This window comes from Lepidochelys kempii, chromosome 2 (assembly GCF_965140285.1).
Source record: "Lepidochelys kempii isolate rLepKem1 chromosome 2, rLepKem1.hap1, whole genome shotgun sequence".
Lineage (NCBI taxonomy): Eukaryota > Metazoa > Chordata > Testudines > Cheloniidae > Lepidochelys > Lepidochelys kempii.
Genome location: NC_136381.1, coordinates 10,651,951 through 10,679,299, shown reverse-complemented (window position 1 = coordinate 10,679,299; position 27,349 = coordinate 10,651,951). Strand labels below are relative to the sequence as shown.

Genomic DNA, 27,349 nt, shown 5'->3' with positions numbered 1-27,349 from the left:
TCATGTTTAACATGAAGGTATTCCTGGGGCACCCATGTTATCAGCAAGGCAATACAGAGCACTATGCATGTATTATGTGCTTTTCCCTATCAATTTAAACTATGAATGGCACAAGGATATCATATTTTATATATACGTACATACACACACACACACTTCTTCCCCAGATCCTCCAATAACACTGTGTCTCTGGGCTTGTCTTCACTATCAGGGTAATATGACCTAAGTTACGCTACTCCACCTACGCGAATAACGTAGCTGGAGTCGACTTAGCTTAGGTCGACTTACCCCACTGTCTTCACAGCGCTGTGTCGACACTCTCCGGTTGACTTCCCTTACTCTGCTTGGAAAGCTTGAGTACTTGGGTCCAGCAGAGAGCGCTCTGCTGTCAATTTAGTGGATCTTCACTAGACCTGCTAAATCGATCCCTGCTGCATCGATTGCAGCAGCATTGATCTCCCAGTAGTGGAGACCAGCCCTCATCCATAACTTGTGCAGATCACTTCCAATTGTGTCAGAAGTGGCACGCATTGCGGTGGGGCTCTTCCTAAGGGTCCCCAGTGACTTCCACGTCAATTATTTCACTCTGGAATACTTGGCCCCCAAACATGTGGAACCTCAACTCAATGCATGATTTAATGATTGTATATTTCAATAGAAATTTTAAAAAAAGCAAGTGGAATCTTTCTTCTTCTTTGTTTTTGGTAAAAAGGGGAAATAAATACCATACATTTTTAATGTAACATTCTGGTAGGAATTTTACACAAACACAAAGCCAGGGAAATAATTCACAGTTCCCACATTAACATAACTTTTTGACACCGTACATAAAAATTGAGTCATTACAGTTAACAATATATGCAGAAAAGGAAAATATTAGACATGAACAAGAACTCAAGGTATGGTTTAAGGAAAGACCATATATTCTGCTAGCATAACTTGGCTCCATAACTTTTCATTTTCTTACCTTTGATCTTACTGTCTCAGCAATGTAATAACATTCACGCCATTTTTCCACAATATTGTATATTCCTTTGGAGCCATAGGACCCTTAGAATCCTTTGTTTTAATAAGGAAGAATATCACGCCATAGGCCAGGAGATATTTCAACCCACTTGACTATAAGGCAGGAAATATCACAAACCTTAGAAACAGAGATGACAGTTCAAATCCTTGACACAAGACAAAGTCTGTCATCCTTCCATTAGGTTCCATATAAGAAGTCAAAGATTATTGTGCAGAAAAGAATTGTATTGTGAATCAGAACAAGTCATGTATCTCCACCAAACATCTGATCCTGACCTACAGAGTTGCCATGTTAAATAGGGATGCAAAAGACTACTTAGTTCTTATGAATCAAAACTCTTGCTATATTAAAGGGAGTAATGGAATTTGCAAGTTGAAGAAAAACCCAAATTGGGAAAGCAAGAAAGAATATGAGAAGAGCCAAAAGATTTCATTTTAAATAAGATGGATCATACAGAAACACAGGGGGAGATTTTCACATATTCCTATGGGAGTTAGAAGCACAAACCCCAATGAAAATCAGTGGGACAAATGCTTCTAAATCCCTTCTAAAGTGCTGTAAAAATCAACCACCACAGGCTCTTAAATGAACACTGCTGACACTCTTATACAGGAGTCACATTTACATAACTGTTACATGTGAAATTGACTCTGCTCACACAGGTAAGGCATAATTATGAGAAAATGCTCTTCCTTGCTAGCCAAACAATCACCCTTCCAGTAAAAGTTAATGTAATATAAATCTCTAGAATACAGTAATAAATATACTTGAAAAGAAGTTTATCACAGATCAGTCATAAACACAGAACTTATTTTACACCACATACTGTAATATGTAAGGAAAAAGTAAAGGACAGTTGCATCCTGTACAAAACATTAGGACATTTGTTTGCAAGAACAAATTCCTGATTAGCTCTATCACAAAACTATTATCACCATATTTAACATTAATACATTTTAAAGACAATAGATATATAAATTATAAGATTATCTCCAGCTGAGCAAAGCATTCATGGAAAAAAAACTCTTTCCTACTAACCTCTTCTGCATCATAGATTTTCAATCAATAAATGAAAATGTAAACAATGTTGTACATGGTACATCTTATCAAAACATTACTTGATGATTTTATGTAATAAATCTCTGTAAGATACATATTACAGAAGATTAGAAATCAATACTCATCCTAAATGATCGTGAATGCTTTTTGACATTACTCACCCCACTGGAGAGGAGCCAACTGTAGATGCTCTAGGACCAGTTGATTAAGAACTCCTTCTACACTTGCTTCTCCTTCACGCTTCAAAGAAGGGTAAATGAGAGTTAAGGAAAACTTTGATCCAGAGAGAAAGGGAGCCTGTAGCACAAACATTTATGATTACTGAAAACCAAAACTGTACCTTAAGGATTTATTAAAGATTCAAAACTTCATATCTACTTATTAATCTGTGAAGTTGGATAATGGACAATTAATTATAGTAGTTTATATCTTCAGAGTGGAAACATTAAGTGCCAGATTCTGACCTTACCATGGTGAAGCATGTGTGAAAGTGAAAGTCAGACCTAAGTGGCAAGGACAAAATATAATCTGGAACTTTAATCATCACATGCAAGGCCCACACCTCTGACAGTCTACGTACCTGATGGCAAGGTCTGGCCTCACACCAAAGCAATCTGATCACACCCTCTTTGCACTGTGGAATCGCTCTGGACATATCACCCATCTACTCCTTACAGTGCTGGTTCCCGTACAAGTGCAAGGTGGGGGAGGAGCAGTAACTTCCTATGCCTTCTCTTCATTCCCCCAGTACACTCAGGAAAGACAAAATATGAAGGAGTACAGATCTAACATGTATAAAATATGGGATAAGCAGAAAAATAAAACCTCTGTTGTAAATAGAAATAAACTATAATGTAACAGTTTTGAAAAAAAAGGGAGAAAATGGGAGTTCCTCCTATCAAACAATTCTACTTACCGTTGCCTTTGAAATAAAAGGGAAATGTAGGATTATTTTCCTTGAATACAAAATGTAAACCACAAATCACTATTAAATAAAATCAATGAATTTACTTACAAGCACTGGGTTCATGCTTGTTTAGGTGTGCCACATTATATATCTTCCTTTAATTATATGCATTATTACAAAAGGGGCTCATTTAAGAGAGCTCATAATCCAGGAAATCAAAGTTGCATAGCAAGTTCCTTGTATTGGGAAACCAGGCTGTAGGGGCTTGAAAAATACATATTTCATAAGTGCTAATATAACAGTCAATTCAAGTAAAAAATACCTTGCATTCACACCATTTCATTTTCACTGTATATAGGTTGACGCAACTACAGTGTCACAAATTAGTTTACAAAAACAAAAGTAATGGCTGCCTTTGAATTCAAAGCACTCTAGAGAAGCAAGGGTGCAGATATAAATCCTCTTGCATTTTGCAGCGTATTAAATAGTGTTCAAGTAAAGATGTATCAAATAAATTGCATGTCCAAAAACAGCTTCTGCAAGGGCACAGAAAAAAAGATTACTTGTCTTACCCTACGATAATTGTGGTTCTACAAGATGTAGTCAGTGTGAATCTCATTGTAGCCGTGCACGTGTCTCATAGGCAGAAGCTCAAAATCTTTGGAATAGCGGTATCCACTGGGGGCAGCGCATACTCCAATGTGAGGGCATAAAAAGGGCAGAGTGACATTGTCCCTTCCTCAGTTTCCTTGCACCCTGTCGTAGCTGAGGTCTACAAAAACAGGGACAGAGGGCAGATTGTCAGATTCACACAGACATCATCATCTTAAACATCACAGTTACTGTAGGGTAAGTAACCATACTTTCTTCAAGTATCAGTGAAGAGCCCACTGTAGGTTACTGGTAAGCAACATCCTCTTCAGGAATCTTAGCTGCATTGGAATCTACAGATTGGAATACCATTCTCCCAAATTTGGCATTTAATCTAGTAGCAAAGTCCAGTAGATAATGCTTGATAAATGTGAGTGGGTTGCTCCATGTAGTAGCCTTGCTGAATCAGGCTGAGGATTCCTTTTCGGCTCTGGTGGAGTGAGTTTAATAGTCAGTGAGAGAGTACATCCATGGTAGCACCGTGAGATACAATGTGTTAATCATATTGAAAGTCTTTGTTATGAAATGGCCTGACCCTTGGAGTGGCCAGTTATAGCTAGAAATAGACATGGGGACAATCTGTAAGATTGGTCCTGTCAACGTAATATTGAAGAGCTCTGGATACATCTAGGGTGTGGAGCTGCTTCTCCCATTGTGTGGAATGTGGCTTTGGGAGGACAACAGTTAAGTTGATTGATTGAACTGGAACTCAGAAACCACCTTGAGGATGAATTTTTAATAAGATTTTAGTACCCCCTTGTCTTTTTTTAAATGAGGTATACAGAGGTTCCACTAGAAGCGTTTGATGCTCACTCAGGCTTCTGGCTGAGCTTATGGTCACAACAAAGACCATTTTGAGAGTAAGATGGTACTCCTTGAGAGGGGCTCGAAGGGGTGCTCCATAAGCTTTAGAAGGATAACGCTGAGGTCTCATGTTGGAGTAGATGAGAGAAGACTGAGAACGACTTAGCAGTAGATGAAATGCTGATATTGCTGTCAGAAGGACCCTGATTAAACTAAGTGAAAGTCTGGAGTGTTTCAATTGCAGCAAATAATCTAGAATCCTCAATACCTGGGCCTGTACTGTGTCTAGATCATATTGGTCTCCCCATATCAAGAAACTTTTCCATTTTGAGGAATAATGGACAGTTTGTGGACAGTTTTCTACTCCGCACGGATTTTCTGAACATGCCAGGAGCAGTTCCTTTTCATGGCTCAACCAGCCAACACCCAAGGCAATCAGGTCCAGAGACTTTGGGCCTGGATGGAGTACTTAACCCTGATCCTGCAACAACAGGTTTGGGTTGTGCCAGAGAGTGTGAGAGGTGGTCACATGGACATTTATAAACAGGTCTGTCAGCCAGAACTGCCTCAGCCAAAAGAGCTATGAGGATAAGGAGGAGGATAGCCTGGTCTTGTCTGCTTTTATAATTACCCTCAGAATTAGTGGAACGGATGGCAAGGCATAAAGGAGGCCCTGATTCCACTGCAGACTGAAAAAATCCAGCAAGGATCCCAGGCTAATGCCTCCTCTGTGCCTTGTTGCCCTTTGTGGCAAACAAGTCTATCACCAGTTTCCCCCATTGGTGTAATATTGACTTGGTGATGGATTACTGCAATGACCACTTGTGGTTAGTAACAGACTATCTGCTTAGGTAGTCTGCCAAGTCATTGCTGATTCCTGATAGGTTTATGGCTATCAGGGTTATACCACGTATGTAGGATATATTCTCTAGCTTGATGACCTGTCTGCAGAGAGGGATAGAGCAGGCACCCCCTTGCTAGTTTATATAGTGCACTACTGGATGGCATAGAATACAGAGGAACACCTTCCACATCAATCTGATGTGGCCAGGCTTAAGACATTTATATGTAGTTTCAGAACCTCTGGAATCCATGGTCTTGTACCTGTAGGTGGTGCAAGTGTGCCCACCCAGATGAATCTGTGACTAATGCCTTGGATGCTGACAGGGTCTAGAATGGTAGCCCTTTTTGGGCATGGCCAGGACTCTGCCCTCAGGTCAGCCCCACAAGAATGTGAGAGGGATAAGACTGCCTTGGTCATCTGGCGGTTCATCTGGAAATAGACTGACCTGAGACATCCTAAGATGAAGTCCATCAAGCGGCATCAAAGAAGTACATGGACACATGTGGCCTAACACAATGTGAGACAAGTCCTTACCATCGTAGTCCAGTATGAGGTTAACGTGTCCTGTAACAAGTGATGTGAGAGGAATCTGTCCTATGGCCCTGACACTCATGAAATTTATCTTGGCCCATATGGACTCTATCATCTGTGATGGAATGAGTGACAATTTCTCATAGTTCACCAGGAAAACCAGATGGGCAAACAGAGAGAGTACACTGATGAGGCTTGTCAAGAGTTTCCTGATATGATCTGCCTCTTATCACCCAGTTATCCAGATACAGATAGTTGTGAACACCCATTTTCCTTAGGCTTGCCACCACTATGGCAAGGCATTTTGTAAAGGTTCTTGATGCAGTTGAATGGCTTGACTATAAATCCCAGGTACTTCCTGTGGGAGGGGTGAATGGCAATGCAGAAGTATGCATCCTGTAAGTTCAGAGACAAAACACAGTCCTTAGCCTGAAGTGATAAATGATGAAGGCAAATATTATCATACTGAACCTGAGATCATTCATTATCCTAAGATCTAGATTAGGCGGAAACTCTTCCCCCCCCCCCAAACACACACTTTATTCTTTGGGTGAAGAAATACAGGGAATAGAAGACTCTTCTCCTTTACTCCTGCAGACTCTCTTCCACAGCTCCTAGACTCACAGAGGTGACTTCTTTTTGTCATAGGATCTCATGAGAAGGATCTCAGAACAGGGACAGGAAAGGGGGATCGGTAGGGAACAGGAAAGGAATTGGATAGAGTAGACATGGGTGACAATACTTAGCACACCATTTATTGGCTATAATCGTCAACCATTCTCAATGGAACGGAGGGTGATTTCTGAAGATCAGTTCCAGGGTGGTGTTGGTGTTGTTCTTGACATCCCCTTCTTCCTCCATCAAACCTGATGCCTCCCTGATGTTTTATAGAGAAGGAGGATGATGAGTGCCTCCAAGAGCACAAGGGTCACTGTCTGAGAGGGCATTCCAGTTGGCAACTATGGGAATCAGAGAGTGTTCTCCCTCATTCAGGGAGCTGGCACTGGTAAGTTAAAATGTTAATACCAAGAACCTCAGTGTCTCCCTCAAATTCTACAGGAAATGAAGCACTTCATCCTTCCAGCTACTGAAGAAGTCCATGCCCTTGAAGGGTAGATTCTCTGTTGTTGCCTAGACTTCTTTCAGAATCCCAAATGCCTGTAAGCAGGAGGCTTGGTGCCTTGTAACAGCTGTGGCCATGGATTAAGCAGCCACTTCAGACTCATCCACTGCAATTTATAGCACTGTTTTGGCTACCAACTGCCCTTCTTTGATTGTGTCTCTTAGCTCCTCCCTGCATTCCCGCAGAAGCTTTGATAGGAAGGTCACTCTTTCTCAAACTCAGAGACAGTACATAGCAAACAGGTTTGCGATGTGGAATTGGTGTGCATCTGACAAGCCAAGCATGTTGGCCAGAGGTCTAGTTTCTTGGGATGCTTCTCTTTTGGAATCCCCTTGGTGGGCCTGGCCTTTTCTTGGACTGCGGAAACTACAAACAGCCCCAGGGTTGGGTGCATGTAAAAATGTTCAAACTCCTTATGTAGGAGGACTTGGTAGCACTTTTCTACTAGCTTTGAACTCAGGAGAAGCAAGGCCTGCGTGTGTCACCCATGCTGAGTGGAGCTGAGGATATCTACCAGCTTGGGCGTGTTATCTTGAATCATCCTTGTCTTGATGTCCAAGGCTTCAGCTATCCTTGAGCCAATACTTGGAAGCCCTGAAGGTCATCAACAGCCAGGATTCACATAAAGAATAATGCAAATAAATATTGCTACCGCTACCAGCTAGTCACAAGTTGTCTTCCTTTAATGTGCCATCCTACGCTAAAAAACATCTGTGTAACAGAGGCATTGTGAGCTGCCATGCTTATTGTCTCAAAGATTTTCACATGAAATGTGTGCAATTAATAAGTAACAAATGCTTATAATAATTGCCAGAGCTACAGTCAAGCTGGAATATGACGGTCAAGATACATATGAAGGAAAAAGAAAACAAGTACTTGTTGCACCTTAGAGACTAACCAATTTATTAGAGCATAAGCTTTCATGAGCTACAGCTCACTTCATCGGATGCATACTGTGGAAAGTACAGAAGATCTTTTTATACACATAAACCATGAAAAAATGGGTGTTTACCACTACAAAAGGTTTTCTCTCCCACCACCCCACTCTCCTGCTGGTAATAGCTTATCTAAAGAGATCACTCTCCTTACAATGTGTATGATAATCAAGGTGGGCCATTTCCAGCACAAATCCAGGGTTTAACAAGAACGTCTGGGGGGGGGGGAAACAAGGGGAAATAGGTTACCTTGCATAATGACTTAGCCACTCCCAGTCTCCATTCAAGCCTAAGTTAATTGTATCCAATTTGCAAATGAATTCCAATTCAACAGTCTCTCTCTAGAGTCTGGTTTTGAAGTTTTTCTGTTGTAATATCGCAACTTTCATGTCTGTAATCGCGTGACCAGAGAGATTGAAGTGTTCTCCGACTGGTTTATGAATGTTATAATTCTTGACATCTGGTTTGTGTCCATTTATTCTTTTACATAGAGACTGTCCAGTTTGTCCAATGTAAATGGCAGAGGGGCACTGCTGGCACATGATGGCATATATCACATTGGTGGATGTGCAGGTGAACGAGCCTCTGATAGTGTGGCTGATGTTATTAGGCCCTGTGATGGCGTCCCCTGAATAGATATGTGGGCACAGTTGGCAACGGGCTTTGTTGCAAGGATAGGTTCCTGGGTTTAGTGGTTCTGTTGTGTGGTATGTGGTTGCTGGTGAGTATTTGCTTCAGGTTGGGGGGCTGTCTGTAGGCAAGGACTGGCCTGTCTCCCAAGATTTGTGAGAGTGTTGGGTCATCCTTCAGGATAGGTTGTAGATCCTTAATAATGCGTTGGAGGGGTTTTACTTGGGGGCTGAAGGTGACGGCTAGTGGCGTTCTGTTATTTTCTTTGTTAGGCCTGTCCTGTAGTAGGTGACTTCTGGGAACTCTTCTGGCTCTATCAATCTGTTTCTTCACTTCCACAGGTGGGTATTGTAGTTGTAAGAATGCTTCGTAGAGATCTTGTAGGTGTTTGTCTCTGTCTGAGGGGTTGGAGCAAATGCGGTTGTATCGTAGAGCTTGGCTGTAGACAATAGATCGCGTGGTGTGGTCAGGGTGAAAGCTGGAGGCATGTAGGTAGGAATAGCGGTCAGTAGGTTTCCGGTATAGGGTGGTGTTTATGTGACCATCGTTTATTAGCACTGTAGTGTCCAGGAAGTGGATCTCTTGTGTGGACTGGATCAGGCTGAGGTTGATGGTGGGATGGAAATTGTTGAAATCATGGTGGAATTCCTCAAGGGCTTCTTTTCCATGGGTCCAGATGATGAAGATGTCATCAATATAGCGCAAGTAGAGTAGGGGCGTTAGGGCACGAGAGCTGAGGAAGCGTTGTTCTAAGTTAGCCATAAAAATGTTGGCATGCTGTGGGGCCATGTAGGTACCCATAGCAGTGCTGCTGATTTGAAGGTATACATTGTCCCCAAATGTAAAATAGTTATGGGTAAGGACAAAGTCACAAAGTTCAGCCACCAGGTTAGCCGTGACATTATCGGGGATAGTGTTCTTGACGGCTTGTAGTCCATCTTTGTGTGGAATGTTGGTGTAGAAGGCTTCTACATCCATAATGGCCAGGATGGTGTTATCAGGAAGATCACCGATGGACTGTAGTTTCCTCAGGAAGTCAGTGGTGTCTCAAAGGTAGCTGGGAGTGCTGGTAGCGTAGGGCCTGAGAAGGGAGTCTACATAGCCAGACAATCCTGCTGTCAGAGTGCCAATGCCTGAGATGATGGGGCGCCCAGGATTTCCAGGTTTATGGATCTTGGGTAGGAGACAGAATATCCCTGCTCGGGGTTCTAGTGGTGTGTCTGTGAGGATTTGATCTTGTGCTTTTTCAGAGAGTTTCTTGAGCAAATGGTGTGGTTTCTTTTGGTAACTCTCAGTGGGATCAGAGGGTAATGGCTTGTAGAAAGTGGTGTTGGAGAGCGGCCGAGCAGCCTCTTGTTCATATTCCGACCTATTCATGATGACAACAGCACCTCTTTTGTCAGCCTTTTTGATTATGATGTCAGAGTTGTTTCTGAGGTTGTGGATAGCATTGTGTTCTACACGGCTGAGGTTGTGGGGCAAGTGATGCTGCTTTTCCACAATTTCAGCCCGTGCACGTCAGCAGAAGCACTCTATGTAGAAGTCCAGTCTGCTGTCTCGACCTTCAGGAGGACTCCACCTAGAATCCTTCTTTTTGTAGTGTTGTAGGGAGTAGCTAAGTCATTATGTAAGGTAACCTATTTCCCCTTGTTTTTTCTTCCCCCCAGACGTTCTTGTTAAACCCTGGATTTGTGCTGGAAATGGCCCACCTTGATTATCATACACATTGTAAGGAGAGTGATCACTTTAGATAAAATAGTCCCAGTCCCTGGAAATAGTTCCAGTCCCTGGAAAAATCATGGAGCAGGTCCTCAAAGAATCAATCCTGAAGCACTTGCATGAGAGGAAAGTGATCAGGAACAGCCAGCATGGATTCACCAAGGGAAGGTCATGCCTGACTAATCTAATCGCCTTTTATGATGAGATTACTGGTTCTGTGGATGAAGGGAAAGCAGTGGATGTATTGTTTCTTGACTTTAGCAAAGCTTTTGACACGGTCTCCCATAGTATTCTTGTCAGCAAGTTAAGGAAGTATGGGCTGGATGAATGCACTACAAGGTGGGTAGAAAGCTGGCTAAATTGTCGGGCTCAACGGGTAGTGATCAATGGCTCCATGTCTAGTTGGCAGCCGGTATCAAGTGGAGTGCCCCAAGGGTCGGTCCTGGGGCCGGTTTTATTCAATATCTTCATAAATGATCTGGAGGATGGTGTGGATTGCACTCTCAGCAAATTTGCGGATGATACTAAACTGGGAGGAGTGGTAGATACGCTGGAGGGGAGGGATAGGATACAGAAGGACCTAGACCAATTGGAAGATTGGGCCAAAAGGAATCTGATGAGGTTCAATAAGGATAAGTGCAGGGTCCTGCACTTAGGACGGAAGAACCCAATGCACAGCTACAGACTAGGGACAGAATGGCTAGGCAGCAGTTCTGCAGAAAAGGACCTAGGGGTGACAGTGGACGAGAAGCTGGATATGAGTCAGCAGTGTGCCCTTGTTGCCAAGAAGGCCAATGGCATTTTGGGATGTATAAGTAGGGGCATAGCGAGCAGATCGAGGGACGTGATCGTTCCCCTCTATTCGACATTGGTGAGGCCTCATCTGGAGTACTGTGTGCAGTTTTGGGCCCCACACTTCAAGAAGGATGTGGATAAATTGGAGAGAGTCCAGCGAAGGGCAACAAAAATGATTAGGGGTCTGGAACACATGACTTATGAGGAGAGGCTGAGGGAGCTGGGATTGTTTAGCCTGCAGAAGAGAAGAATGAGGGGGGATTTGATAGCTGCTTTCAACTACCTGAAAGGGGGTTCCAAAGAGGATGGCTCTAGACTGTTCTCAATGGTAGCAGATGACAGAACGAGGAGTAATGGTCTCAAGTTGCAGTGGGGGAGGTTTAGATTGGATATTAGGAAAAACTTTTTCACTAAGAGGGTGGTGAAACACTGGAATGCGTTACCTAGGGAGGTGGTAGAATCTCCTTCCTTAGAGGTTTTTAAGGTCAGGCTTGACAAAGCCCTGGCTGGGATGATTTAACTGGGAATTGGTCCTGCTTTGAGCAGGGGGTTGGACTAGATGACCTTCTGGGGTCCCTTCCAACCCTGATATTCTATGATTCTATGATTCTATGATAAGCTATTACCAACAGGAGAGTGGGTTTGTGGGGGGAGAGGGGGGTGGGGAGAAAACCTGGATTTGTGCTGGAAATGGCCCAACTTGATTATCCTACGCATTGTAAGGAGAGTGATCACTTTAGATAAGCTATTACCAACAGGAGAGTGGGTTTGTGGGGAGAAAACCTGGATTTGTGCTGGAAATGGCCCAACTTGATTATCATACACATTGTAAGGAGAGTGGTCACTTTAGATAAGCTATTACCAGCAGGAGAGTGGGGTGGCGGGAGAGAAAACCTTTCGTAGTGGTAAACACCCATTTTTTCATGGTTTATGTGTATAAAAAGATCTTCTGTACTTTCCACAGTATACATCCGATGAAGTGAGGTAGCTCACAAAAGCTTATGCTCAAATAAATTGGTTAGTCTCTAAGGTGCCACAAGTTCTCCTTTTCTTTTTGCAAATACAGGCTAACACGGCTGTTACTCTGAAACCTGTCAACATGAAGGAAAGAATCTAGTATCACCAACTATTAAGTTTCTAACCGTCAAATTATGTCCTCAGTTACATCTGTGCAACTTTGTTGTCCTTCCTCCATAACAGCTGTGCACCCCTCAGTAAACTTTTCTATTGATGATATACAAGAAGGAATAGGATCCCAATCACTGTCTTATCTCTCTGCTGGTTCTATAGAAGTCCCAGCAGCAACCAGCAGAAAAACTCAGTCAATACAGCTAGCTGATACAACTCCTAAATACACCCAGGGAGTGGATTTGTAGACTAAGATGACACCATCTTAGTGTCGGTCCCAGGATATTAGAGAGACAAGGTGGGTGAGGTAATATCTTTTATTGGACCAGCTTCTGTTGATGAGAGAGACAAGCTTCCGAGCTTACACAGAGTTCTCCTTCAGATCTGAGAAATGTACTCTGACCTCCTCCACAAACTGACCTCCCCCACAAACTCCAAACATCAACAACATCCCTCCCACATCACTGCAGAGTTTGTGAAGAAGGTAGGTTGTGTCCTGAAGGAAGCTGGCTCTTTGTGTGCTGTGACACTCTGGGAGTATGTTTTCCAGACCTGAAGAAGAGCTTTATGTAAGCTTGAAAGATTGTCTCGCTCATCAATAGAAGTTGGTCCAATAAAAGGTATTACCTCACCCACCTTGTCTCACCATTTTCAAATATATATTTTTCCGTTTAAAATTATACATTCATTAAATACATTAAATAAAAGTCATAGTTTAATTAGAGGGCTATCACAAATATTAGAAAAGACAAGGGGTGGTGGGTGTTAGCCTGGAGGATAGAACCATGAGATTGTGTTTCAGTTACTATCACATATTTGCATTGCAATAACACCCAGGCCCCAGACCCACTGTGTTAGGCACTAGACAAGCATATAACAAAGACTCTGCCCCAAAGAGCTTGCAAACAAAATAAGTAAAATTTTCACGTTTAGTTTCATGGTGTGAGGACCGATGATCTATTTTAGCACAGTTACTGTAGGAATAAGAAGTATAATTTATGATTTCCTTACATTATCAATTCTTTGGGAGTAGGGTGTCTCATCCTATGTGTCTGCACACCACCTTACAAAATGAAACTTTATGACTGCCTGATGCCTCTGGATGCTACCGCAATGGAAAGAACAACATATTTGATCATTTAAAACAAACAATGCTAACTTTAGAAAAAATCAAGATACATGAAATTTACATGAAAGATGCATTCAGATTCTATGGCTTTTCTCACCCATTAAAAGGGAAAATGAATTTCCTTTTGTTCTATACTGAAAGGGTTATCCCCAGGATCTTTAATGCGATTTACAGATTTTATGTTGCAGATTGTGCATTTTAAATGACTATTTAGTTGCTTTTAAAATAAGATAGAATGAGCCGGAAATTTATTTTAAAAAAAAGTGGAGGTTACTTACTGTAACTGGATGTTCTTCGAGATGTATGGTCTCTATTTGAATTCCACACATGGGAACGCATGCACACTATTGTGCCAAAGTCCAGAAGCTCTTCCAAGCAATGTCTGTTGTCCCACATATGTACAGTGCATCTCCTTTTGCTCCTGACAGAGGGTATAATAGGCACTACAGGTCAATGCCTTTCTAGTTGCTCTTCTTACTGTAAAACCAACTGGGTCCGAAGCAGAGGGATGGAAGGCAGGTAGTGAAATACAGACAGGGACGAAATGTATCAAAGAACCTTCAGTTATAGTAAGTAACCTCCATTACTTCTGGTGGTGGTCCCTATACGTATCCCACACATGGGTGATTGGCAAACAGCGTTCAGACTGGAGGAGGTGCGAGGAAGCTGGTAGCAAACATATTTGCAATACTGCCAACCCCATTGGTGCATCTGTGGGCCGGGACATAAACTAGGCAATAGTGCATCAAAAATGTGTGGATTGAATTCCAAGTGGCTGCTCTGCAGATGTCCTGTTGTGGAACTTCTGATAGGGACGTGATAGGGAGCCCAGAGGGAGGAATGTTTGCTAACTTGTAGTGCTCTAAGATGCAGCCTGAGACCAATTTGGAAATGCCCTCGGAGGATATGGCTTGTCCACGCAACCTCTCTACTATGGTGTTAGAATGTCTCAATTTTTTAAAGGGTTTGCTCTTTGCAGGTAGAACATAGGACGCTGAGGGAGTGAAGTCTCTTGGGGTGTAGTTGAAGAGAAACCTTTTCTTTGTGAAACAATGTATAAGGTGGGTCCTCCATGATGGTGCCAAGCACACTGACCCTCCTAGCTGAGGTGATAGCAACTCAGAACGCTACTTTCATGGATACATGGGCCATGGTACAAGTCACCATGTGTTTGAAAGGTGGACTAGTGAGCTTGGACAGGACAATGTTAATGTCTCATTGAGAGGTAGGTTTAAGCACTGATGGGAATTTCCTGATCAGATCTTTAATAAATCATACTGTAGCTGAGTGAGTAAAGACAGAGCATCCTTCCAGTGGAGAGGGGAAGGCACTAATCACTGTTCTGAAGACACCATATAACTAAAGCACAACCTACTGAATATATTTTGTTTGAAATGTGATGCTAAAAAGGAATTTGGTACAGATTTATCAAATTGTTTTCCGTTTTAAATCCCTTAATTGTTTTCTATCTGCTGTGCAGTGTTTCACCTCAGGCATGGTGAAGATGTTTTTTATGTCACACTTGTCAGTTTCTGTATGAATAAATACAGGTGGATGAATGCATCCCAGTCCTACTTCAGCATAAATAAATTAGCAAATTTTCATAAATAGAAATTATACTAATGAAAAACTGTTTTAAATGATTAATGAACACTGTTTACCATAAATCTGTTTTCTCATTTGCATTTTGAACTTTTGGAATGCTGATTATGGTGTTGTTTTGATCTTGCTAAAGGCACTTGTTTAGGTTCTGAAAAACAAGATAAACTCAATTTGCTGATCTCAATCAGCCAGATGGACCAATGAAAACTCACTTGTTTTTTGAGAAAAAATGAGGCAGTAAAGGAGATTTATTACAAAGTACAACATGAGTATAAATAAATATTTATTTAGCATTCTAAAAATCACAAAGCTACCCCAAGAGATGAACGATCTGCATGCAAATGTAAACTATTTCTAAAACTGATCAAAATACACATCAAGGTGGAATGAATCATAGAAATTAGATGGAAGAGATATATTAGGCTGTCTAAACCATAGCCCTATCAATGCTAGATTATAATTTAAAGCATTTTCTATTTGCCTAGTTTTTGCCTAGTCTTGTTTTAAATGTCCCATATAAGTGAAAGGATATGTAATTGACATACTTATCAGTAAAACTTTTAACAACCTTAACCCCAAAAATAAATGACTTTAAAATGTCATCATCGGGGTGTCACATGGTACCCACACGGAAGATGGCTGCCTAGTCCCGCATCTCCTCACTCCCCACTTATTAATTCATCTCTAATAAATACTGTCCTAACAAATCTGAAATTAAGTTTCTGTCAAACATTTGAATTAGTCCCCTGGATGAACTTCAAACTGTTGAATATGAATTCCAATGAAACAATGAGAGGCAACAAAAGACCTAAGCCTGAATCACCTAAGCAACTGAAGGGGAAGACCACAAGGGCACAGCAGAACATAGCCCAGCCACTGAAAGAATTCCTCACAGACTGGATTCAATCTCCAAACATATTTGTGGCCTCTCTAAGGTTGTATGTGATGTAAAATCCCAAATGTCTCACTTGGAAAATGAGCTACAAAGGACTGCCAATAAAACCAGTGAAATTAAAGAAGAAACTGCCTCCTGAAAGCTTATGCTACACAAACTGGAAGAAAAACAGGACAGCTTAGAAAACAGATCTCAAAGAAATAATCTTCACCTCTTGGCCACTGCTAAGGGTCTAGACCAGATGCGGGCAAACTGCGGCCCACGGGACCTTCCTGCCCAGTCCCTAAGCTCCCAACTGGGGAGGTTACCCCGGTCCCTCCCCCGCAGCCACGCCGCCGTGCGGGCAGTGCTCCAGGCGGCAGGGCTGCGCGCTCCGGCCGAGCGGCATGGCGGCCAGACATGTTGCTTTGAGTGGCATGGTAAGGGAGCAGGGAGGCAGGTTGGATAAGGGGCAGGGGGTCGCAGGGAGCAGTCAGAGGACAGGGAGCAGGGGGTGGTTGGATGTGGTGGAGGTTATGGGGGGGGCGGTGAGGAGATGGGGGAATTGGATAGGTGTGGGAGTCCCGGGGGGCAGTCAGGGGACAGGGAGCGGTTGGATAGGTGTTGGAGTCCCAAGGGGCCAGTCAGGGATTGAGGGGGTGGATAGGGGTCGGGGCAGTCAGGGGACAGGGAGCAAGGGGGGGGTCGGATAGGGGGTGGGGTCCTGGAGGAGTGGTTAAGGTCAGGGGGTCTCGGGAGGGGGCTGTCAGGGGACGGTGGGGGGGTGGATGGGCTGGAGGTTCTGAGGGGGGCAGTCAGGGTGCAGGGGCAGACTGTTTGGGGAGGCACAGTCTTCCCTAGCCCACCCTCCGTACAGTTTTGCAACCCCGACGTGGCCCTCGGGCCAAAAAGTTTGCCCTCCCTGGTCTAGACTGAGGAGAAAGATATTATAAAAGTGAAAGCAGTTATAAAAAAATGTATGTAACATATGTAACAAATGGAAAAAAGGGCAAGTTGATTAGTAATGAATACAAAACAGAAGCTAGGAACTGTAGAAAATTGATAACTGAAGCAAAAATGCACCAGGAGAAAAATATGTCCAGCAGTGATAAGAACAATAACAAGGAGTGTTTCAAGTATTTAGGTGCAAAAGGATTCCTAACAGTAGTATTGCTCCATTATTAGATGGAAATGGTAGAACTGTCCATGATAATGCAGAAAAGGCAGAAGTGTTCAATAAATATTTCTGTTCTGTATTTGGGAAAAAGCCAGATGATGTAGTCAGATCATATGATAATGATGATAACGCACTTTCCATTCAAACAGTAACTCAGGAGGATGTTAAACAGCAGTGACTAAAGCTAAACATTTATTAAACAGGAACTCTGCATCCAAGTTTTTTAAAAGAGCTAGCCAAGTAGATTGCTGGACCATTAATGCTGATTTTCAGTAACTCTCGGAACACTAGAGAAGTTCCAGAAGACTGGACGAAAGCTATTGTGCCAATGTATTTAAAAGGTAAACAGGATGACCTGAGTAACTATAGGCCTGTCTTCCTAACACTGAGCCTGGGCATAATAATTTAACAGCTTATTCAGGACTTGATTAATAAAGCATTAAAAGAGGGTAATATGATTAATGTCAATGGCTTGTCAAATTAACTTGATACATATATTTTAAATGATATTACAAGTTTGGCTAAAAACGTAATAGTGTTGATGTACTATTTTTAAACTTCTGTCGGGCATTTGACCACTCCCCCAGGACCCCTCCCCCCTTGCTCCCTGTCTCCTGACTGCCCCGACCCCTTTCCACCCCCCGTCAGTTGTAATGATGACTTGTCCAAATTTAATTTCAGGCCTAGATGGGAGGAAAAGTCTGATGACTAGGATGATGTGTTGGATCTGGTTGCTTGATGGTGCATAAACTAGACTATTGTCCAGATAAGGAAAAATCTGAAAGTCCAAGCAACCGAGGTGGGCTGCTACTACAGCTATGCATGTGGTGCAGACCACTGGGACTGATAAACTGAACGGAAGTACCATGTAGTGGTACTGGATGGTGCGCACCATAAACTGAAGATAAATCATGTGGCAAAGATTCATTGCCAGATAGGCCAATCCTTGCTTACAGACAGCCCTCCAACTTGGAGCAAATACTCACCAGCAACCACACACCACACAACAGAACCACTAACCCAGGAACCTATCCTTGCAACAAAGCCCGTTGCCAACTGTGTCCACATATCTATTCAGGAGACACCATTATAGGGCCTAATCACAACAGCCACACTATCAGAGGCTCATTCATCTGCACATCTACCAATGTGATATTTGCCATCATGTGCCAGCAATGCCCCTCTGCCATGTACATTGGCCAAACTGGACAGTCTCTATGTAAAAGAATAAATGGACACAAATCAGATGTCAAGAATTACAACATTCAAAAACCAGTCGGAGAACACTTCAATCTCTTTGGTCACTCGATTACAGACCTAAAAGTGGCAATTCTTCAACAAAAAAACTTCAAAAGCAGACTCCAACGAGAGACTGCTGAATTGGAATTAATTTGCAAACTGGATACAATTAACTTAGGCTTGAATAAAGACTGTGAATGGTTGGGTAATTACACAAAGTAAAACTATTTCCCCATGTTTATTGCACCCCTTCCTCCCCCCGCTTTTCCTCAGATGTTCTTGTCAACTACTGGAAATGGCCCACCTTGATTATCACTACAAAAGGTTTTTTCCCACCCCCCCGCTCTCCTGCTGGTAATAGCTCACCTTACCTGATCACTCGTTACAGTCTGTATGGTAACACCCATTGTTTCATGTTCTCTGTGTATATAAATCTCCCCACTGTATTTTCCACTGAATGCATTCGATGAAGTGAGCTGTAACTCACGAAAGCTTATGCTCAAATAAATTTGTTAGTCTCTAAGGTGCCACAAGTCCTCCTTTTCTTTTTGTGGATACAGACTAACATGGCTGCTACTCTGAAACCTTTGCTAGGTCTAGTAAGTCTTCACTCACAGGAAGGGCAACCCTTCCTGGAGTATGAGTGTGTAAAATATCCAGAAGGATGTGTGGACTCTATACAATCTTCGCCTGGACCCCTAAAGAGGTAGCCACCCTCCCCATGAGATCCTGGAAAACTTTGAAGTCTTCTCTGGGAGAGGTGTTGACTCCAGAATAATCACTTCATATGTTGAAGAAATGTGGAGAGGAATGTCTAATGACTCCTCCAATAATTCTCTGTCCTCCATTGGGTCCAGCACAGCAAACTGAGGAATAGTAGCAGGATGCTGAGAAGATAACTCCTGCAATAAAGAAGAAGGAGACTTCCTCCTAGAAAGTGAAAGAAACACAGTTCTAGACTCTCTGTGGTCTGCCCAAGACCAATAAGGCTATGGAGGGTATGGCATAGATGGAGTCCTCCATGGGGCACCCTAAGTTGGAGTCTCCCTGTAGGGAACCCAATCCTGATCTTTACATCAAGTATTGGAAGACCTGGAAGGAGAAACAGGCTCTTCCCTTTCAGAGTCTGAAGAAGAAACAAACTTCTTCAGAATAGGGAGGAGCAGTTCTCAGTGGGGTCCTAGGTGGTCTTCGCATTGGAGATCAACAAAGCTCAAGAACAGGCAATGGCTAGGGTAGTCAGAAAGGTGATGAAGTCAGTGACAACAGTGAAGACATAACCAGAGTGTGTGTTGTCAGTGCCCGTGTGTCACTGGTGCTAGTGTAACAGAGTGGGTCGACAGTGCTGGGTGTGTCAATGGAGTAAACAATGCACAGGGCTGCATCAAAGGAAAGTCAGGTGGGGAAAGACAAAAAAGATCTTTTGCCAACAAGAAGGCATGCAGAGTAGAAGCGTATTAGTGCTGAAGCACACGGAATCAGCTGAGGAGAGGAAGGAGGAGCTGGCAGAGGTGACAACACCAATCTTCATGGCCCCAACAGTGCCATCTCAGACAGGGCCACTGAGTATTTAGATTTGTGAGACTTCAAACCTATACCAAAGATTTAGAGGAAGATTTTCTTGAAGGAGACTGAGCCGTAGAGGAACATTTGGAATGCTTTGAATTTGACTGAGAAGATGAAGTGTGATGTCTGTGACCCAACTTGTGCTTTGAGTAAAAATCTGCTGGAGGGGTGCTCCATGTGAATTCAGAGTCCCGTCTATCACTATCAGTGCCTGATTCAGATGCAGGTCACATCACCTCTTTTAGAGGTGAATATTCAGACAACTGTGTCTTTGTTTTTTTTAGTTCTGGTGGGGAAGTGTAGCGGGGTGGTCACTCGCTCGTGCCCTGAAGGGCTTGAAACCAGCCCTGGAGGGGGCTGAGGCTGTGAGACGGCTGCTGCTGGGGAAAGCAGCAAGCCTTGGCTGATTGGGGAAACAGCCACAGCTGCGGCCATGCCCCATTCAGACCGCAGCTGGGCCTATAAAAAGCCAGTGAAGCCAGGAGCTGAGAGGACTCTCCCTCTAGCTCTTGAGGGAGAAGGGCTTGGCTGCCTGGGAGCCGAGAAAGGTATCTAGAGTGGAGCAGGGCTGAGGAAAGGCTAGAGGAGCTGGGGAGCTCCAGCCTGGAGAACCCCCAGGCTGCAGGTCTTGATAAAGGCCAGGACAGGTACTGGGGTTGCAGAGGCTGCAGCCCAGGATAGGCAAAGGCAGCAGGTCGAAACCCCCCTTTTGCCAATGATGAATGGCTTATATACTGCAGTCTGCCCCAGTGAGCGGGGGCTATATGGTGACCTGCAGTAGCCATATACGAGGCGAGGTGGGGATAGGGGGTTGGGGGTTCCCCTGGGAGGGGACACCCAGAGACTGTGGGGGTACTTCCAGGGGGCAGCACCCAAGGGAAAGGCGCACGGAGGTGCCAGCAACAGGCGCTCTGGAGGCTGGTGAGATAATTGCCTGGACGACCAGCAGGAGGCGACGTAGAGGTGAGTCTCACATCACTACAGGAGGGAAGTGCAAATGGGACATTAGTCCCTCACTTGTCCCTCACCTAGACAGGTCAAACAACTGCCGATCAGAAAATTATTTGATATATTTTTGCAATTAAACAAAGAATGCAGTATGCAATATGTACTTTAATACTGCTGCTCAATAACAATCAAAAAGATGAGGGCACTAGGATTATTACAGCATGTCACCCAATTCCAGTGCAAGACTCTCATCCATGTTATCAGGAAGTGTTTAAATATTTTAATAGCTGCCAGAAGGTTGAATCTATTAGCAATATGATATGGGAGATTTGGTTGAACAGAAATTTTTCATAGCAAGGATTGTTTTTGAAATGTTGTTGAATGAGCAAGACATGGAACTTCACATAAAGACTCTTGGTATCTATTTCTAGCTATGCCTCTGACTTCTTATGGCAAGTCATTTTCAATTTACTGTGGTTCAGCTTACTCATCATTAGAAATATATAATATTGCGAACCCATGTCACAGCAGTTCTGTGCGTTTTCAACAATTAGTGATGACAAAGCATCTGAAATCTCTGGATGGAAGGCACTATATATGTGTAATGTATTATTATTATTGTATTATTATTATAATCATCTGTATCTCACGAAAGCTTATGCTCAAATAAATTTGTTAGTCTCTAAGGTGCCACAAGTACTCCTTTTCTTTTTGCATATTATTAGGGAACCTTAAAGGGCCAAAGCCCCAGAACAAAATAAGTCTATAATGAAACAGACCACTCCAAGAAGGGTTGGGGAGGGAGAGATGTGCAATAAAGTCAAGTGCAAAATACTTCATTTAGGAAGGAAAAATCAAATGCACAACTGCAAAATGGGGAAAACTGGTTCGGCGGTAGTATTGCTGAAAAGGATCTGTAGGTTATAGTGGAAGTGTCCAGTTCTAGGGCCACGCTTTTGGAAAGATGTGGAAAAATTTTAGAGACTCCAGAGGAGAGCCACAAAAATGATAAAAGGTTTAGAAAACCTGACTAATGAGGAAAGGTTAGAAAAACTGGGCAAATTTAACCTTGAGAAAAGACGACTGAGGGGGAGTACCTGAAATCAGCCTTCAAATATGTTAAGGGTTGTTATAAAGAGAACAGTGAATAATTGTTCGCCATGTCTACTGAAGGTAGGACAAAAAAGTAATGGGCCTAATCTGCAGTAGGGAGATTTAGGTTAGATTTTAGGAAAAAAACTGTAATTAAGTTCTGGAAAAAGGCTTCCAGGGAGCACTCCCTATCATTAGAGGATTTTAAAAGCAGGTTGGATGAACAGCTATCAGGGATGGTCTAGATTTACTTGGTCCTGCCTGAGTGCCTGGGCCTGGATTTGATGAATTCTCAAGGTCCTTTCCAGTCCTACATTTCTATTATTCTAAGCATAACTTTAAAAAATATTCTCAGCATTTTTAAGGTTAAATCATGATTTCATTACCACTTTGCAGACTTTGCTTTTGGAGAGAACTAATCTAATTTTATATAACACCAACCTTCACTGCTCTTCTGCTTTCCCCAAAAGTTGGGAAAATAGACAGGATTTGCAGCATGCCCATATGACTCAGATTAAGACAACCATTATATTAAGACCTGAACATCGTGAAAAATCTAAATAAAATGTAGTGTAATTAATTTTAAGAAGTCTATAATTATGTTAAGTTCTATTTTTTTTAGCTTTCAGTAACCTCATTAAATGGTGATATAAATTATAAAATAAAATGGGTCATAAGGCTGATATAGATATAAATCAAGCATGTATTAAAGGATATAATTTTCCAGCAAACATCTAACTTGCTGTTGATCTCCAGCCCTTTTGCCTGCTGTCTCTCTTCTTCCAGTTGCTTTGGGTTTGCAAACTGTATCCTTTCACCAGGGGAATCTGGCAAACTCTCAAAATTAAACTTGTCAACCTGGATAGCCATACTGAGATGAAAAAAAAAGGAAGAAAAGAAAAGAATGGTCAATACAGCAATTTTGTGGGAATGTCTCCCGCAGATCATTTCACAGACCTTTACCAATAACAATATTTGGACAAACAGTTACACCCCTAAAACTTAGTTCAGCAGAGATAATATTTTCTTCATTTCAGTTTTTTAACTTATTTCAGTTCAGTTCAATGACTTAATTCAAAGTTAAGAAACCAAGTTTGAGTTGAAAACCCAGGAAATCTTGTTTTCCTCTTTCAGTCTCTGAATCAAAAATGAGAGAGGATGAGATCTACTAATTCTAAAATCTTGAAATACATGGCAACCACACAAACAGTTCAATCCACTAACTATAGATAATAGTTGCTTGTTTAATAAATCAGTTAGCTTTAAATGAAACATATGTTGTGATAAATGTTTTCTTCTAGGTATTCAACATATTAAGGTTGTATTATTTAATTTAAAAAATTAAAATACTGTTTTGTGTTTTTTCACTGAATTTCCATCCAAATAGAGCTTGACACAAATCACCAGTAAAAAAAAAAATTTTAGTAAATAAGAAATGTGTTATTCATTTTCTAACATACTAAAAATGTAAAAATTAAGACCATGAATAAATGAAAGTTAAGCCATATAACTGCTTAAATAAAAATGTATAGACATAGTGTATCCTCCCGGTTAGCAAAAGGAAGCACCAAATTTAATGTAAAGGCTATATTTAGTAGCAAATCAACATGCTTTAATTGTTTTCAACCATGAGACTCAATCTTTCTTAGGAGAATAACTAAAATGTGCACATGCAAAAAAAAAAAGTTTAAAAAAATTATTTAAATCAAGGTTTCTTGTAGCTTATTTAAATCATAATTAAAATTGGTGATTTACAACACTTTGATTTAAACAAATCCAACCTGCTTAAAATATGAGTACGCTAGTAAGAAAACATTATAAATTACATTTTAGCAACTCAACCACATGTAGCATCAAAGTAAATGTAAAAGAAAACCAAAACAAGAAAAAAAAATTGTAGGAATGTAAACATTTGTCCCTGAAATTAATTTTGACACGTTTACAAATTGTGCAAAGGAAATTTCTAACTTTTGTTTCCTTCAAAAATTTTACTTATGAAACTCATAACTTAAAAAAGTGGTGGGGAACCTATGGCCACTGCTTCATTTCATCTAGCCTGTGGCAATTCTCTGCACCACGGGCCAGAAGCCCCAAGCCTCGGTGCCCCCCTGCAGGGCTGGAGCCATGAGCACTGCCTCACCCCACTGCAGGGGGAAGCTATGGTTGCCAGGCCATTAAAAGTTCAGTAGGCTCCATGCAGCTCCCAGAAGCAACCAGCATGTCCCTGCAGCCCCTAAGAGCAGGGGCAATCAGGGAAGCTCCATGCGCTGCCCCTGCCCCCAGCGCCGGCTCTGCAGCTCCCATTGGCCGTGGTTCCCGGCCAATGGGAGCTACGGGGGTGTCACCTGCAGGCATGGGCAGTACACACTGCGCAGAGCCCCCTGACCCCTCCACCTAAGGGGCCGGACATGGCGGCCGCTTCTGGGAACAGTGCGGAGCCCTGACAGGCAAGGAGCTTGCCTTAGCCCTGCTGTGCCACTGACCAGGAACCACATCAGGTAAGTGCCGCCTGGCCAGAGCCCACACCCCAAACCCCCTGCCCTAGGGCCAGAACCCCCTCCTATACCCTAACTTCCTCCCAGACCCACATCCCCACCTGCACCCCCAAACATCTGCCCCAGGTCAGAACCCCCTCCCGCATCCCAAACCCAAGCCTCCTCCCAGAGCCTGCACCCCAACCCTCTACCTCAGCCCTGATCCCCGTCCTGTACGCTAAATCCCTCCCAGAACCCAAACCACCCCCCACATCTCAACCCCCACCCCAGCCCCGAGCTTGCTCCTGCACTCCAAACCTCTTGGGCCCAGCTCAGAGCCCCCTCATGCATCCCAAACCCCTGGCACCAGCCCAAAACCATAGCCGGCATCCACAGCCCAACCGCCTGCCCCAGCCCAGAGCCCCCTCCTGCACCTTGAACCCCTCATTTCTGGCCCCACTCTGGATCCTAGGGGAAGCCCCGAGCTTCCACCCTTCCTCCCCCCCCCCCCCCCCCGGGCTGTGTGTGGCCCACAACTGATTTTTTATGTGGGTCTGTGGTCCCTGATAGAAAAAGGTTCCCCACCCCTGATGAAACTGCCACTGAACACTGACATGCCTCTGCACATAGATGAACAAATGAGGACCCCAGCACCCCAACAAGTCACTTTATAACATGAATAAGAGACTCCAGGGTGCAGACATGCTGTTTAATATAACTATGCCAAAAGTAACCTCACACACACACACACTCACAAATTTCCTAACATAAACCTACACATTTTGTAAATGCAAAACCTACACATTTACTCATACACATGAGATAACTGCAAAAGTACCCAATTTCCATGCAGCCATGCAGATTTTGTACATTAATACATTTGTAAGCAAAACTTATTAAGTCCATAGCTTCAGCATCTCTCAACGCATCTCAGGCACTACAAGTAACATTTGTAACATCTTATGGTAATAGTAAAACAAACAAATAATTAGTAAAATAATTACTTTAACAAACACATGGTGAGCCATGAAAACAAAATATTATAGTATAGTGTGTGCTAAACAATCAGATATTAAACTATAAACAAAAATTAGATAAAAAACAAGGATTTACACCTTTCTAAATGTCGTGTGAAATGGGTTTTCCTGGATCCAATAAAACGGGTTTTCTGTCAAAGCATCATGAATAAGAAGCACTTTCTGAAATGGACTGCTATGGAAAATTAATTAATAAAGAATTAAAAGACACTACTTTGGACAACAACAACAAGTCATGAAACTGGTTTTCAAAGCTTCTCTGATGCGCAGCGCTTCCTGCTGTGTTCTTCTAACCGCCCTGGTGTCTGGCTGCGCGTATTCAGCGGCCAGGCGATTTGCCTCAACCTCCCACCCCACCATAAACGTCTCCCCCTTACTCTCACAGAGATTGTGGAGCACACAGCAAGCACCAATAACAATGGGAATATTGGTTTCACTGAGGTCTGAGCAAGTCAGTAAACTGCGTCAGCGACCCTTTAAACATCCAAATGCACACTCTACCACCATTCTGCACTTACTCAGTCTATAGTTGAACAGCTCCTTACTACTGTCCAGGGTGCCTGTGCATGGCTTCATGAGCCAGGGCATTAAGGGGTAGGCTGGGACCCAAGGATAACTATAGGCATTTCAACATCCCCAATAGTTATTTTCTGGTCTGGGAAGTAAATCCCTTCCTGCAGCCATTTAAACAACCCAGAGTTCCTGAAGACACGAGCATCATGAAACTTTCCCAGCCATCCCGAGGGGAGGGATAGCTCATTGGTTCAAGCATTGGCCTGCTAAACCCAGGGTTGTGAGTTCAATCCTTGAGGGGGACATTTAGGGATCTGGGGCAAAAATTGGGGATTGGTCCTGCTTTGAGCAGGGGGTTGGACTAGATGACCTCCTGAGGTCCCTTCCAAACCTGATATTCTATGACTCTATGACTTCTATCCCACGTTGATGTTGGTGAAACGTCCCTTGTGATCCACCCGTGCTTGCAGCACCATTGAAAAGTACCCCTTGCGGTTTATGTACTTGCTTCCCTGGTGGTCCGGTCCCAAGATAGGGATATGTGTTCCGTCTATAACTCCATCACAGTTAGGGAATCCCATTGCAGCAAAGCCATCCACTATGAACTGCACATTTCCCAGAATCACTACCTTTGGTAGCAGCAGCTCAGTGATTGTGTTGGCTACTTGCATCACAGCAACCCTCACAGTAGATTTATCCACTCCAAATTGATTACCGACTGACCGGTAGCTGTCTGGCGTTGCAAGCTTCCACAGGGCTATTGCCATTCACTTGTGAACTGTGAGGGCTGCTCTCATCTGGTATTCTTGCGCTTCAGGGCAGGGGAAAGCAAGTCACAAGTTCCATGAAAGTGCCCTTACGCATGCGAAAGTTTCGCAGCCACTGGGAATCATCCCAAACCTGCAACACTATGCGGTCCCACCACTCTGTGCTTGTTTCCCGGGCCCAGAATCGGCGTTCCACAGCATGAGCCTGCCCCAGTAATACCATGATCTCCAAATTGCGGGGAAACACGGTTTTAGAGAAATCTGTGTTCATGTCTTCATCACCACGCTGCCGTTGCCGCCTCCGCCTGGTTTTTCAGGTACTGGTTCTGCATAAACTGCACGATAATGCGCAAGGTATTTACAATGGTCATAACTGCTGCGGTGAGCTGAACAGGCTCCATGCTTGCCGTGGTATGGCGTCTGCTCGGGCAATCCAGGGAAAAGGGCGCAAAATGATTGTTTGCTGTTGCTTTCACGGAGGGAGGGAGGGTTGACTGACGACATTTACCCATAACCACCCACGACAAATTTTTGGCCCCATCAAGCATTGGGAGCTCAGTCCAGAATTCCAATGGGCAGCAGGGACTGCAAGAACTATGGGATAGCTACCCACAGCGCACCGCTCGGAATGTCGACGCTTGCCACGGTACTGTGGACACACACCGCTGAATTAATGTGCTTAGTGTGGACGCATGCACTCAACTTTATACAATCTGTTCTCAAAAATCGACTTCTGTAAAATCGGAGTACTTTCATAGTGTAGACATGGCCTAAGACA

The 27,349-nt window shown here is 43.2% G+C and overlaps 1 protein-coding gene and 1 long non-coding RNA gene across 4 annotated transcripts in view; both read right to left on the bottom strand.

Moving 5' to 3' along the window:
- Window positions 1-27,349, bottom strand: part of TRAPPC9 (trafficking protein particle complex subunit 9) — an 831,265-nt gene that overhangs the window by 351,196 nt on the left and 452,720 nt on the right. For all 3 annotated transcript variants that reach the window (XM_073330054.1, XM_073330052.1, XM_073330055.1), the window contains exons 20-21: window positions 22,498-22,651; window positions 2,248-2,338 (exon numbers count right to left, since the gene is read on the bottom strand). In XM_073330054.1, coding sequence (XP_073186155.1) covers window positions 2,248-2,338; window positions 22,498-22,651 — 245 coding nt within the window. The remainder of the gene's footprint in view (window positions 1-2,247; window positions 2,339-22,497; window positions 22,652-27,349) is intronic.
- Window positions 2,920-16,409, bottom strand: LOC140905837 (uncharacterized). The gene is made up of 3 exons (XR_012156956.1): window positions 14,944-16,409; window positions 13,165-13,258; window positions 2,920-3,008 (listed from the first exon to the last, which is right to left on the bottom strand). It is a non-coding gene; the product is annotated as an uncharacterized LOC140905837 (long non-coding RNA).